At 34.5% G+C, this 14,604-nt stretch overlaps 1 protein-coding gene across 1 annotated transcript in view; it reads left to right on the forward strand.

Moving 5' to 3' along the window:
* Positions 1–13,849, forward strand: part of CMC1 (C-x(9)-C motif containing 1) — a 70,812-nt gene extending 56,963 nt beyond the window's left edge. The window contains exons 3-4 of the mRNA XM_008571311.1: positions 8,948–9,038; positions 11,761–13,849. Coding sequence (XP_008569533.1) covers positions 8,948–9,038; positions 11,761–11,881 — 212 coding nt within the window. The 3' untranslated portion in view covers positions 11,882–13,849. The remainder of the gene's footprint in view (positions 1–8,947; positions 9,039–11,760) is intronic.
* The last annotated feature ends 755 nt before the right edge of the window (positions 13,850–14,604 follow it).

Here is a 14,604-nt window from a genome sequence, read left to right on the forward strand (position 1 = left end):
GTAATGGGAGAGATTATTTAACAAGACCATGTTTTCAAATATAAGGGTGAGCAAAATCAACTCAAGTCTGGTAGAATGTCAGAATTTGAACACTCATTCTTGTAATTCACTTATTTATTCAGCTGTTTGTTGAATCCCAGCTAAGCAGGTAAAGTTTACTGAATGATTATTTATAGTAGTTATAAATATAGAATATATAAATATAGAAAATATAGAATGATTATATTAGTTTTTTTATTTTCTTTAATATTTTATTTTTATTAGGTATTTTAATAGGCTTAAAAATGATCAGTGAATGAAAAAATATGCTGTAAGGAAGGATATGGAAGATAACTATGCCTAAAGTGATCATAAGTTTCAAATCGTGAAACAATAGCCAAATTACCACCAGCTACCTAAACTTCAGCTATCTCACCTGAAGTTTAGGTAACTAAAAATGTCTAGAGCTGTGTTGTCTAATATGGTAGCCAGTAGACACATATGTAGCTATTTAAATTTAATTAAATGAAAAATTTCATTCTTTAGTTACATTAGCCACATTTCAGGTGCTCAGTATTCACATGTGACTAGTGGTTATTCTATTGGAAAGTGCAGATAAGAGTTCCATCATCACAGAAAGTTTTATGGGACAATAGAAATATAATGCAAACCATATATAGGAGGGTACTTCAAAAAGTTCATGCAAAAATTCATATCTTTCAATTCTGTTTTTCCATGAACTTTTGGAAGTAGCTTCATCTAATTCTAAATTTATAATATCCACATTTTTAAATGTGAAACTAATTTAAAAAGGTAAAATTAATTTCAATATTATACTCTATTTAACTTAATATATCCAAACCCCCGTTGACCTAATGAGGATATAGCTCTTTGGTATGATTGATTTCTTTCATGTGTCTGCCACTATATTGTAAATACATTGAAGTTAGGAACCATATTTTATATTTAACAAACACTGATTTAAGGAAATAACTGTCTAGAGAATTGAAAATAAAAGCTAAGTTCAACGCATCAGAGATAAGAAGCAAGGATTTTGGGTCGTTATAATCTCCTCCTTGACATTATATGAATCAAAGGTATTTCTGGACAGCAGTATAAAATTTTAACATGAAAATTGACGGGTACTTTTCACTCTTCATCTTAGTAAACATCTCTGCAGCATTTGATAATAATGACCATTCCTTAAACTAAACAATCTCAGAAAAGGTAGTCATCCAATGGATGACTTTTATTTATTTAGGTTTTTATATTTTAAAATCGTATTTAAATAATCTACAGAAGAATGAAGGGATAGCGACTCTAGAAATTTTAATAAGAATTTAAACAGAGCCAGCCCATATTTTTATTCTGTGTTTTCTTTGTTTTGAAAGTTTTATAACTTGAAATGGTCAATGTCCTTTGAATGCAACTAACTGCTCATCATGCACCTGGAACATATCAGTTTTGTAGATTCTGAAACCAGATTTCAAGTATATCTGTAATAGGTTCTAGTTTACCATTAATCTTGTTTCTTCTTGTACTTGCATCTTTAAAATGCCATAATTTTGAAAACATTGATGACTCATAATTTTGTTAAAGTAAGGATGGTCATCTTTTTGCTCCATAATTTTAAGACATTTTCATTTTTAGAGTTATAAATGTCATAAGTACTATTTCCTTCTAATCACCTCTGTTTATACATCTGCTTTCAAGCATTTGGATCAAGCATACTTCAATACTCAGATATCATAAAAGATGGACAAATACTGCTGTATGTCCTTTTAGCACAACGGGATAGTATCAGTTTATTTTACATAATACTGCATGAAAAGTTCCTCCTGTTGAATGATTAATGGGATGAGAATACCATATTTCCTTTTTGTCTTTAAAAATATATTACTCACTTATCAGTTTCTGATTTTGCAAAAATTCACCTAGGATACTGTCATCTAAAAACTTGTAGTCTATGATTATGTACTTATATGATCAATTTCACCATCATCATTAAAGTCGAGAGTGCTGCTATTGGTTTCTTTGTATTCTTCTAATTCATCTAATAATTCTGAGACAAATTTTGGTCAGTTTTCTTTTTTCTACTCTGGCAGTTTATTAATTTTCTATTGCTGTTGTAACAAATTATACAAAATTAATAGCTTAAAACAACACATAATTATGATGTTATAGTTCTGAAGTCTGATATAGATCTCACCGGGCTGAAATCAAGGTGTTCCTTATTGGGGGCTATAGGGGAAAGTTCATTTCTTTGCCCTTTTCAACTTCTAGAAGCTGTCTCCATTTCTTGGCTTGTGTTCCCCTTCTTGAATCTTTAAAGCCATCAGGATAGCATCTCTCTGACTCTATGTCCGTAATCACATCTCTTTTCTGTTACCCTCTTCTGCCTCTCCTCCTTTCACTTTGAAGGACCTTGTGATTACTTTGGGCCCACCCAGATAATACAGGATAATCTTCCTATTTTTAAGCCAGCTGATTAGCCACCTTAATTCCCCTTTGCTATGTAACCTAAGATATTCACAGGTTCCAGGGCTTCTGACTTGGACATCTTTGGGGGTTATTACTCTACTTAACATAAGCAGAAAATGAAAAATTAAAAAAAGGAAACTACTTTTGTATCTTAATGACTGATGATACAGTACATTGAGCAATACGATAAGGTGAGTGACATAATAATGAAGGTTTAATTCACTATTGTATCATCTTTCTAGACGATTCCTTCATTCTGTTTTCTTATTTTAGTCATTTCTAGCATAATTGGAAATAACTGATGAGACATGATAAAATGATTCCTAGGATCATGAAATAATAAAAATTTTCAAGATATAGGAATAATAAGATCATTAAGTTTTATATTGTATCCTAGACTTATGCAAAAATCTAATGAACCTATGTGATAATTGCAAAACAATGAATTGTATTAGAAGTATGTCAATTCTCTTTGTTTTTTTGGAGGCTTCTAAGAAAGAATAAAAGTCATGGAATATCATACTTGAAATAGGTGAAACTACTCATAAAAGAAACAAAAAATTTATAGTTGGGTCCAGTGGACCCTGATTATCTACCAAGGGTAAAACGCTTGGTTTCCTTGACTTCCGTGATGCTACATAGTCCTTCGTATCTTTTCAGTCTCTTCTTTCTCTCCTAGATCCTTAAATATTGGTATTCCTCAGTGGTTGCCCAGGGTCTCTTTTATTTTTCCTACTTTTAATTAGTTACTTCTGTCAAAACAATATCTTTGGACTTGCTTCAGACTCATAGAGCTGAGTACCTTCTGGACAACTTTGCTCCTATGTTTCACAGGCACCGTAGCTGAACATATCCTAAACTCATCGTCGTGTTTATTCCATCTTCCTCCACTGGCTCCCACCAAAATGGAACAAATCAGATGCTGTTCCTTTTCTGGCATATGTGTGTATGTGTTTTATGTAAAACAGTGTTTTGTTTTCTGGTGTTTTTTAAGTCATGAAACTGTGCCATCTTGCACCCACTGAGAAATTTAGGAGTTATTCTAGATGCCTTCATCTGTTACCTTCATACCTAATTCTATTCCAAGTCCAGTTAGTTTTCTTAAATTTCTGCTGTATTCATCTACTTCTGTCCATTCCACTTCTTCTGTCTTTTTAGCTCCTTGCCATCTTTCGCTTGCATTATTGTACTAACTTTCTAACCAGTTTTTTAAAAATTATTTCCCATACCATTTCCCCTGCCTACTTCTCAGTTCTCTGCAGAAGAAAATATGATCATGCTATTCTACTGTCTAAAATGCTTCTGAGGATGGCCATTGCCCTTAGGACAAAGCTTAAACATTTTAACACTGCCCAAAGATCATACTTGGTTCATGCCTTTCCTCCTCCATTTACATCCACCAAACACGCACACATACTCGCGCGCACGCACACACACACACAAAACGTTCCAGCCATTCTGAATTATTCTCTGTAAAATGTCCTGCCTATTCACCTCCAGACCTTCTGTTGTGCTCTTCCCTTTGTCCAGAATACTCTTCCTCCTCCTCTTTAGCTAAATACAGTATAGATCTTAGCTTAAAAGCAGTTCACATTGGGAGTTCCTCTTGAATATGATTGGGGTCCCCATTCTGTTCCTCCCACAGTACCCTCCCTGTGCTTCCCCTGTCAGAACAGGTATCAAACTCAACTGTTAGCACTTTTTAGTTATCTGTCTTCCCCAGGGACTGTTGTTAGCACCCACAGAGCAGAAACCCTCTCTGTCTAATTCAGCATGGAAATCCCAGAACCTAACACAGTACTAAAAGCATGTAGTAAGTACATGCTTTTAAAAATGTTCATTGAAGGAATGAATCATATTTTATGAACCCCTGGATAAGTACTGAAAGAATATATGAAAATAATTAAATATCCTAATTTATTGAATCAGCTAATATGTGTGAAACAGCACATTGGAGTGTGCATTGTACATAGTAAACACAAAAATTAACTATTATATTGTTGTTGCTATTGTGAAGACAGAAATGTAGGTGATTTTTTATTTTTCGTTCTAGTTTGGTAATTTAAAGAAAAAACAAATGGATCTCTTCTTAAACGTTAAAGTAACAACATGACCTGGCCTTTTCCCATCTGCAGTGTTGTAGATTTGCCTTTGGAAACCGAAACATTCTTAAAAGTGTGAGTGCAGTGAAGAAGCCACTATTTCAATGTATGTCTCTTGTAAAAGATTCTTATCGTTCCTGCACATTTTATTTTTCCATTTGAACTATTAGTTTTATGGATCCCTTGGAAAATTATCTATAGAACCGTATTTTTTGTTTGTTTTTTGTTTTTTGATTAGAATGTTTGCCAGAAAAGACTAACCGATATACTTTTTTCAACGTAATTGAACTTGTCTTAATTAACATCTCATCAGTCTGGAATTATTTATAATACTTGGCTTTGTCTACAGGTTGGATTGGGTTCTTTCCAAAAGTCAAAATTACTGGGATCATTGACACAGGGTTGCAAGGAGGTCTGTCTGCAGTTTCATTACTAAAATTTTTTTTTTTTTTTTTGTCCTTTTTGTGACCGGTAAGGGGATCGCAACCCTTGGCTTGGTGTCGCCTGCACCATGCCCAGCCAGTGAGCACGCTGGCCATCCCTATACAGGATGCGAACCTGCGGCGGGAGCGCCACTGCGCTCCCAAGCGCTGCACTCTCCTGAGTGCACCACGGGCCAGCCCTCATTACTAAATTTTTTAAACGAATATATATAAAGTCAGAACTGTTTACAAAATCTTTCACATGAACCTCATGAAATATGGTTCATGCTGTTGGTTACACAGAATTAATGTGCATTGTGGCCTTGTGGCCTTGGTTTTCATCAGCTGAGCAGTCATTAGAAAGAAGAGGACAAAATACTGTCTTCATTGTCTCTACCTTGGTTCAGGCTTTCATCACTGCATTTGGAACTGGTGAGCTCAAAAGTGAGGGTGACCTCCTGTTGTCTTCAGGCACTTTTTACTTCACAGCTTCAAGAAGGGATGATGATTACTGAGAACAGCACAGCACTTAGGCATTGTCTGCAGGGACCTGACATTAGACTGTTCACTACAGAAGTCTTCACATAAAAAATAGCTTTTCATGAGAAAATTTAGTTTTAGATTTTAATTTACATTACAAATTTAAAACCATAGATACCTTTATCTGTGGGGAAATCTTAACTAAAAGTTGGTACCTAGATCCTCTTCAAATTGTATTATTTTCAGTATTATATTTTTAAAACCCCTTAAGATTCAATAACTGGTCAAAAGATCTTTTCTATATTATGTTTAAAGTACATCTCCGTTTTCATTCTTATCCAGTTTTATATAAGAAAACAGTTTATGCTTAAGGTTTCCATTTGTAGAGTTGATATGATATCTTAGGAATTAAGGGTGATTTTTAAATTTGCCCTATTGTATTTTTTAATAACCAGGACCTCCTAAATGTTTTTCATTTAGATTAATTTAAAGTTCCCAATTTAAAGGTAAAACCCATTAAGATGATGTTGTAGTCATGAACATATTGCATATGGCTTGTATGTTAAAATTCTAAATTTTATCCAAGTATATCTTTGGTTTATGTAATGCTGGAGAAAATAGGCATTTTATAAATAACGTACTGGTTAAGGAAATAAAAGTACTGAAAAGTTTGGAATAAGTGCTGTGTTTAAAGGTGATTGTGAAAAAATGTATTTTTTAAAGATCATGAATTAATGGAGATAATAACACCTTGGTTCTAATCAGATATATGAAATAATGGTATGTTTTAAAATTATCATCTCTCAATGAATAAATTAAAAACAAATAATTTTAATCCATTATTTCTGTTACTGCTTTTATATGGAGGCTCCGAAAAAGTTTTTTCATATGATAGTAAATTGGAAATTATATAGACTAGTTGTACTTTATTATAATATGAATGATTATTTTATCCATTATCTTAATTCTACTAAAGTTAGATTTTATATGTCTTTTCCTAGATGTTCTTGATCCAAATTTTATTATATCCAAAGAATCTTTTTACCAGTAGTTTGTTGTATGCTGATAATTGGTTTCTTTGGGCATACAAAAAAAAAAAAGATAGAATTTCATGTTCTTTACTTTAAAAGGGCCTTGGGTGCACGCTTCTTTAAGCTTTAGAATAAGCTTTAACAATCTCTCCACATTTCTACTCTCTGTTTATTGATATTCATTGCATTATCTTAAGATATACTTAACTGAATGAAATTTTATTGTCATAGTCTTTAATGGTAATTAAAAATAAACTATTGATAGAATCAGGTGAACAAGCTCTTTAACATTTAACATCAAATTGAGAGGGAAGCACTTTAAATTGGAATTGTTTCAAAATGCCATTTTAGAATCAGTTGGCAATATTAGCATCATCACTATTATATGAATGTATGCTAATGTAGGATGAAGGAAAGATCCTCATTAAAGGACAAAAACCTTACAAACAGCTCGAGGCTTCAGGCCAGTCAGTTACTCCTGAAGAGATTTGAACAAGTGTGAAAATATATAGACTATGCCTTTATTGTGATCAGAACACATAAATGCTATCATGCATCAGTTCCCTACAAAGGACATTTTAATTTGTATTAGGGAAGACAAATCTTAAAATAATACAATGCCTAAGCATTCTGTTGTGAATTTCTCAAGTCAGTAAAAGTATTAGGTTTGTTAAATTAAGAAAATAGACTTTTGATAATAGTCGTGTTTGTGTTTTCCAAAAAAGGATTGGGGTTTGGTCAACTAGCATATATTCATGTATCTTCCTTGTAGACATTATCTGGGTGAACTAGTCTGGTATAGGTATAAGGAAGTGACAGTTAATAGACTTTTTGATAGCCATGTAGCCACCCCTTAGCAATTCCAGTGGTAATGAGCTCCCTGTAAGTCTGCATTGCCTTTTGAGTTGTAGGGAGTCCTTAGTCAAAGGACACAAAGGAATTTCCCTTGGTTTGATTTGGTCCATATGCCCAGCTTATCTGCACAGAGAGGGACAACTAGGTTTATAGTTGGAATAAAGAAGATACTTGACTAGGTTCAGAGTCTAACAGACTGAGTTGGGAATGAGAGAGCAAACGGTGGGAGTGCTGAGACTAATGAAAAAGAAGCTAAAGGAAGCTAATCCTGTGTGTCTTTGAAGGGGAATATTACATATCACTCACAATTTCATGTGATCATGCACATTAATTATTTGAATTAAAGTCATTTCTTACATCCTTTGTCCTTGTTCCTGTTACACCAATATTTTCTGGAGTATGGTTATGATGCTGCAGGTGGATAGAAATTTTTATATGATAGGGCTGTTGTCCCAGCAAAGCCTCCCTAATAAGTTTTTTATGCATTTAACAGATCTCAATCATTTTTGGTTGCTTGTGGCTTAAAAATATTTTTGTTACATATTACAGGCATGTACCTTCATAGAGACTCCTGAAATTATCTGCTTGTTTTAAGATAATTATAAAAATTTATATTCCTCAGTTACTGGAAGGATAACACAAAGCTCAAGAAAAGAGGGGAATCTTGATAATTTTGTATTAAAGAAATTATAAAAGATATTGAGAAAACATATTTTTTTACATACAGCTTCTTTGTGAGGATGATGTCATATTTTAAGATCTGACATGGAAGTTGTTGGTTACTTACAGCAGATTAGAGGAGGCAGAGCCTGGAACTAGAGCCAGTGGTCAGAGGAAGAGCCAGAACAGTTCAGGAGAGTAGCTGAAAAGGGTGGGGAGCAAAGCACACTGTCCTGCGGAAGGGATAAGGTAGAACTGAGTCTGATGCAAGACAGAGTAGCAAGTGGCCCAGCTATGGGTGGAATGTGGGAGTGTGGGAGTGTGGAACCAGGCGTTTCTGGGTTAGTGGTCCTGAAAAGGCAGGATACCAAAGGGGCCAACACAATTTAAAAGGCAAACTACCATGGAAATTTGACAGAAAGCTATTTGAAATTTCTGAGGCATCTAGGAACTGACTTGGGAGTGAAATGGGGGTCCTGTTATTAGAAGCTCAGGCACGATGATAGGGTTATGTAAAAGAAAGGGGATGCCTTGATGCCATCAGGTGGGGGGATCCACCAGCTTTGCCATGTACTGAGAAGACACGCAGAGGCTGGACACCAGATACCAATATCTGGAAACTATTCCCGTTTGACTCTTACTTATTTCCCCTAGAAATTCTACTTAGTCTCTACATCCTGTCTGCCTCCACGAAGCCTCCTCACCCGTTGTCTCAGAAGTCCTCTTTCCGTCCTCTCAAATCTTATTTATCTCTACAAAGTGAACGGCATTCATCTTAGTTTGCCTTCTGCTGGTGTCCATGCCCTTTGTTGGGTATATACTGTGTGCCAAGCACAGTCTTGGTAATACAGGTTAAATGAGTGAATATTTTAGAGCTGTTAACAATTATATTGATGTAATTACAAGTAATTTTTTTCTTCCAAATATTTTATTCTAGATTTTACCAAATGTTGCAAAGATTCTGGATTCCTTATGGTAGTAAAGTGCCGGAAAGAAAATTCTGCATTGAAAGAATGTCTAACTGCTTAGTAAGTAGTTACTTCTGTGTTTGTGCTTGTGTGTGTGTGTGTGTAATAGGTAAGAGTATGTGAGTTAACTTATTACATGTAATGTATTCTGTACCTCCCTCCCCACCAACTTTGTCATATTGTTGGCCAAGTCTAAAATAAAATCTCAATATGTTGAGGATTATTCTTTAAAAAACAACATATTTATGAAATGGTCTTTTCAAGTTACGTTTGTCAGCATTGTAACTGATTAAAAATAGAAAGTCAGCAAACAAAAGTAAGTTATTTTTCACATGATTTAACAAATCCCTTTTCATAAACAATTTGATCTACAGAATATAGTATAGACTGATTATTGTTTATTTCTTCTAATGGAAAGATACTGAATTAGAATATCTCTAAAACCTTTCCAGCTTTGTTATTTATTGTATCACTGTAATTTAACTCCTGGGAAAGTTGTGATAAATCATTTAAAGGATACAAAGGTAAATTTAGATTTTCGAAGTTAATCAAATTAATTTTTAAAATAATTCTTAAATATCTTGTTCAGTAATATCTTCTTGTAGTTCAGCTGCAAAACACACACACACACACACACACACACTTCTTTGAATCCAGGTGCTTTCTATTTTATCTCCCCACATTATTGACATAATATTGCAGAATACTTTAGTAAGTATTATTAATTGATAGTTGTAAAATCTTTGTTTTGGTAAGACCTTATTTCCTTTATACTTTGTTCCTCTAGCCTGTGAAGCATATATGTTAGTATGGTATGGTATTTCTTAGGGATTAAATAAAAAATAAATGATAATCTGAATCCTTTATTTGTTCCTTTTTAAATAACAAATTACAGGTTGAGCATTTCTAATCTGAAAATCTGAAATTTGAAATGCTTCAAAATCTGAAACATTTTGATTGCCAATATGACACTCAGAGGAGAAACGCTCATTGGAATAATTCAGATTTCTGATTTTCGGATTAGGGATGCTCAACTGATATTTATTCTGAAAATATTCTAAAATCCAAAAATATCCAAAATCTGAAACAGTTCTAGCCCCAAGCATTTTGGATACTCGACCTGTATGTACACATAAACTTATATAGACTTCTTGTAGAATGCTAGAGTTGGAAAAGACTTTAGAAATTATCTGAACTCATTTTTACATTTATAGGTGAGGAAATACACTCAATGTTCATGTTTTCTCTCAAGTGATTAATATCAACAGCAGACCTTATTCATGGGCCAGGAACTATAATGTGCTTTGCTGTAGAGGAATGAGAATTCCTCACAGAATTCTGGGAGGAGAGATGGGGAAGCTTCTGTTTAGAAGAAAGATGAGCAGTAAAGGAAACATGGATGAGACATTTGCTTAGAGTTAGGGAAAGTTATTAAGGAAAATTTTACTTGATCTTAAGTCCCAAAATACTCTAAGAAATAATTTTTCATCTTTGAACACATTAAGTGCTCTGCGTTGTTAATTACTATTGACATTCTATGAAATGAATGTAACCACTACCCTCTGCCATCTTCTCTTCGAAGTGACATCTTCAAACAATGGGTTGTGCTCATTTTTTTCTCTCCATTCATCCCTCAAAACTGTGTGATCTGATTTCTGCCGACTCCCCTGAAACTGCTCTTCCTAAAGGTTCTAATGGGCTTATGTAGCCAAATCCAAGGAAGAAACCTTTCTTTTACTTGACCTCTGACATTCTCTTAAAATTCTCTTCTATCTAGCTTCCTTTGTAACACACTTTTTGGTTTCCCCAACATCTCTCTGTACTTCTTAACCTTTTTTTCTTTAACCTACTCCTTAAAGTTGATGTTTCCCTGGGTTTTCTTCTTAAATCCGAGAAAGTTCATTTTGCACCCATGGATGCAATTACTTTCTACAGATGACATTTTTCTGCTTCTTTCTTCAGGTCCAACATTGAACTTGGCTCCTTTTGCTCTGCCTGCATCATGTGTTTTTGTGAATTGTACAGCTGTCTACAATCTAGAGTATTCTTTGTCTCCTAACTCTATTGGCTGTTTCCTATCGCTTTCCTAGTCTCCCCCACATCCACTTCTCCCTTTTCATTCTCTATACCTCCTTTGGCCTAGACCCTCATCATGTCTTGCCTGGATCATTTTAATAGTTTATTGGACATCCTGCCTCTAACTTGCTGTCCCTTCAGCCTATCTGCCACATGCAGTCAGAATCATCCAAGACACAAAACTGATCTTACAGGTGCTCTGTTAATTGTGCCCCATTGCCTTCAGGATAGATTTCTTGGTATGGCATAAATGGCCCATCATGATTTGGCCCTTGCCTGTTCCATTTTCCTCTCAGGCCCTTTCTCCTGTGTACATAATCTACTATAGTGGTACCATCCTTCTTGCAATTCTTCATATATCACAGTTTTTCCTTATGTGTGCCTTTCTACATGTGCCTTATTGGATTTCTGTTGGTGCTTCAAAATGCAGGCATTCTCCTTGACGTTGTCCCCTTCCTCATTTCTTATTCATGTTTCCATGTTGTCCTGGGCCATACCTCTATCATAACACTTTGTACACGTAGTCTTTTTCCTTTAGTTTGGTAGCATACTTTTTAAAGTGAATTTGTGAGCATTACTAAAAGTTTATTTCTAAAGATTGAGCCTAGTGAACTAGATGTGTGAATATTATTAAATTAAGTAGGCTTGTATTGAATACTTGTAACATTATTCACTTTAAAAGGAGACTTTTATTTCCTTCTTGTAGCTATAATAATCCAGACTTTTATGAAGAATGCAAAATGGAATACCTGAAGGAAAGGGAAGAATTCAGAAAAACCGGAATTCCTACCAAGAAAAGGCTACAGAAGCTTCCCACAAGCATGTAGGCAAATACTCAAATGATGCTCTAACATTATTCATGGAAGTCATTTCAGGAAATCACCTGAAATAGTGGGCTCACGATAAGAATGTGTTTGCTTTATCTTCATTATGGAAATATTAATTTTACCTGAAATAAAGATCTTTTTTTTTTTTATTTCAAAGTTCTTTATCAGAAGGAATAGATAGTCATACATTCTGAAATGGGATAATTTTCCTGATCATTCTGGATTTTTAAAGTTTTTCTAGAACTATGGTTCTGTAACAGTGATGATAATTCTTAAGAGTTCCATATGGATCTTATATTACCTTCTTCCAGTGTTTAGGCAAATGGCTAATTATGGGGACAAAAAATAAAAGTAGGAATGGACAACCTTCAAAGATGTTAATAATAACTAGAACCAGAATCCTTCCAGGCTCTACCATTTATTAGTTATGCAACTGTGGAAGTAAATCTCACAGTTATTGTGAGGATTTATTGAGTATTACAGGTATGTGTACAGTATATATAGGACAGTGTCTCAGACATGGCAAATGCTCTTTAATTGGTAGTTGTTGTTAGTAGTGAAGGCTTATTTGGAAACATAGATAGGGAGATGAGTACTTGAATTAATTTTAATTACATCTTTGATGGAAAATGTTCTAAAAGGTATTATGTTCCTTGACCTGTTAACTTGGCTACTGAAAATCTTTCATTTTAAAAAGTCATTATTATAAGTATGAATTACCGTTTGTGTAACATAGTAATGGACTCAGGAGATAGTATGAAAAATTTATGTCCCAGTGCAATTATTTGGTCCCAGGTTGAGCTTCTGTATTAAAACTTGTTCTTTTCTTCCCCATGAACTGTCAACTCTTTACCACTGCCACTGTAACCAATTTCCAGTTAAGTCAACTTTACGTATATTTTCAGTCCTCATTAAAATCACAAACAGAAATTACAACCCAGTAAGATTTAACTTTGGCCCCAATCCCATGAAATAGATCTGAGAGTTTTTATTTTTTTTAAATGACTTAGTAAAATTAAGTCAAATAAGACACTAAAGAATCAGTGGATGTTCAAGTTCCACACTTTACTCGAGCGAGCCACTCAAAGAACTATTTTACTCTTATTTGAAATGCAAAGAAACCACATTTTCCCAGGCCACAGATCAAAAGGAGGGAGATTACTAGAACAGACAAAAGCAAAGCAAATAAAGAAATCCAGAGACCACACAGCATAGGGGCAAACAAGCCTATATTCCTGTTGGCCTTTTGGTTTTGGTGCATTTCCTAGAGCACAGGACCTTAATTCTTGTTTTTAATGATGGTTCAAATGAAGAAAGGCAAAACAGTTACTTTAAGAAGCTGGTGAAATCATCTGACCATTATATAATTTTGATTGAAATCAAAGCAGACTTCAATTTTAAGTGGAAAGTTCAGTTACATAGATGTCACTTTCCCCATAGGTGCTAGGCAAATTAAATAGTATAAATAATGGGTTTGTCCCTCTTTATCATATCAAAACTAAACGATTATAGCATCCAGAACATGCATGCGTGTCCACACACAGCTGCCTCAGTTGTGTCTTGCTTGCTCATTGGTGCCTCTGCTTATGTTATTCCTTGTTCATAAGTGACAATCCATGGGTTGTTTTTTTTAACCCCTCAAGATTTACCTTCTCCAAGAAGCCTTTCTGGATAAGATTATTACTTTGTTGTCACATGATTAAGTCTGAATTTCCCCCCTATCTATTTTGGTTTCCTAATGTTTCACATAAGTATGTTCCTGTTCTACTTATGAATTCAGTTCCATTTTGGCAGCAACTCAATTAAAAAAATCTTCCTTTTAGAGATGTAAATTTTACTGTGATAAGGGATCAAGAGGAAAGAATGTGTGTTGTTTTCTGTGTTCTCTTTATTCTGTTCAGTTATGGATGTGCTGAATTGGGTTATCTTATAAAAATTAAAGATTAAAGAAAATTTCAAAAGAAGCTATTTGGAGCAAGTTTCAACTAGTATGAAAGAGGTCAACCTAAAATTTTCAATTTTAAGAAAATCATAAGCCATTCATGGGCCACTCATTTCTTTTTGAATCTTACCTAGATGATCATTAAGTGTACATTAAAAAATTTCTGGCTGGGGGGGCTGGACGGTTCAGTTAGTTAGAGCGTGGTGTTTTAACACAAAGGTCAAGGGTTCGGATCCCCATACAGGGCAGCCATCAAAAAAAAAAAAAAAAGTTTCTGGCTAGGTGAAAAATTTTTTTGGTTAATCTTTTGCTGTGGGTTAAATGTGTCCCCCAAAGGTTCATGTATTAGAAACCCAACCTCAATTTTAATAGTGTTAAGAGGCAGGGAAACCCCGTTATGGTAGTTCAAAGATGCAACCTTTAAGGAAGAGGTGATTGTGAAGACTATGCCCTTGTGAATGGATTGATCCAATCATGGTGTAATGAGTGTGGTTCTGATGGCTTTAAAAGGAGAGCAAGTGAGGAGGTTAGCTCTCTTGCTCAGCCATTTGCAATATAACTTGCATTGCTATGTAGTTACCGCCAAGAACAAGGCCCTCACCAGAGGCGCTCCTGGACTTTACTTCCCAGCCTCTACACTTGAACAAATTCTACTTCTTTATAAATTACGCAGTGTTGGGTATTCTGTTATAAGCAACAGAAACGGGCTAATACATCTTTCCTTACTAATGAGTCTTATACATCATTTAGCATACCTGTTTGATAGTTATCATTCTATTGT

This window comes from Galeopterus variegatus, unplaced genomic scaffold (genome assembly GCF_000696425.1).
Source record: "Galeopterus variegatus unplaced genomic scaffold, G_variegatus-3.0.2 Scaffold679, whole genome shotgun sequence".
In the NCBI taxonomy this organism is placed as follows: domain Eukaryota; kingdom Metazoa; phylum Chordata; class Mammalia; order Dermoptera; family Cynocephalidae; genus Galeopterus; species Galeopterus variegatus.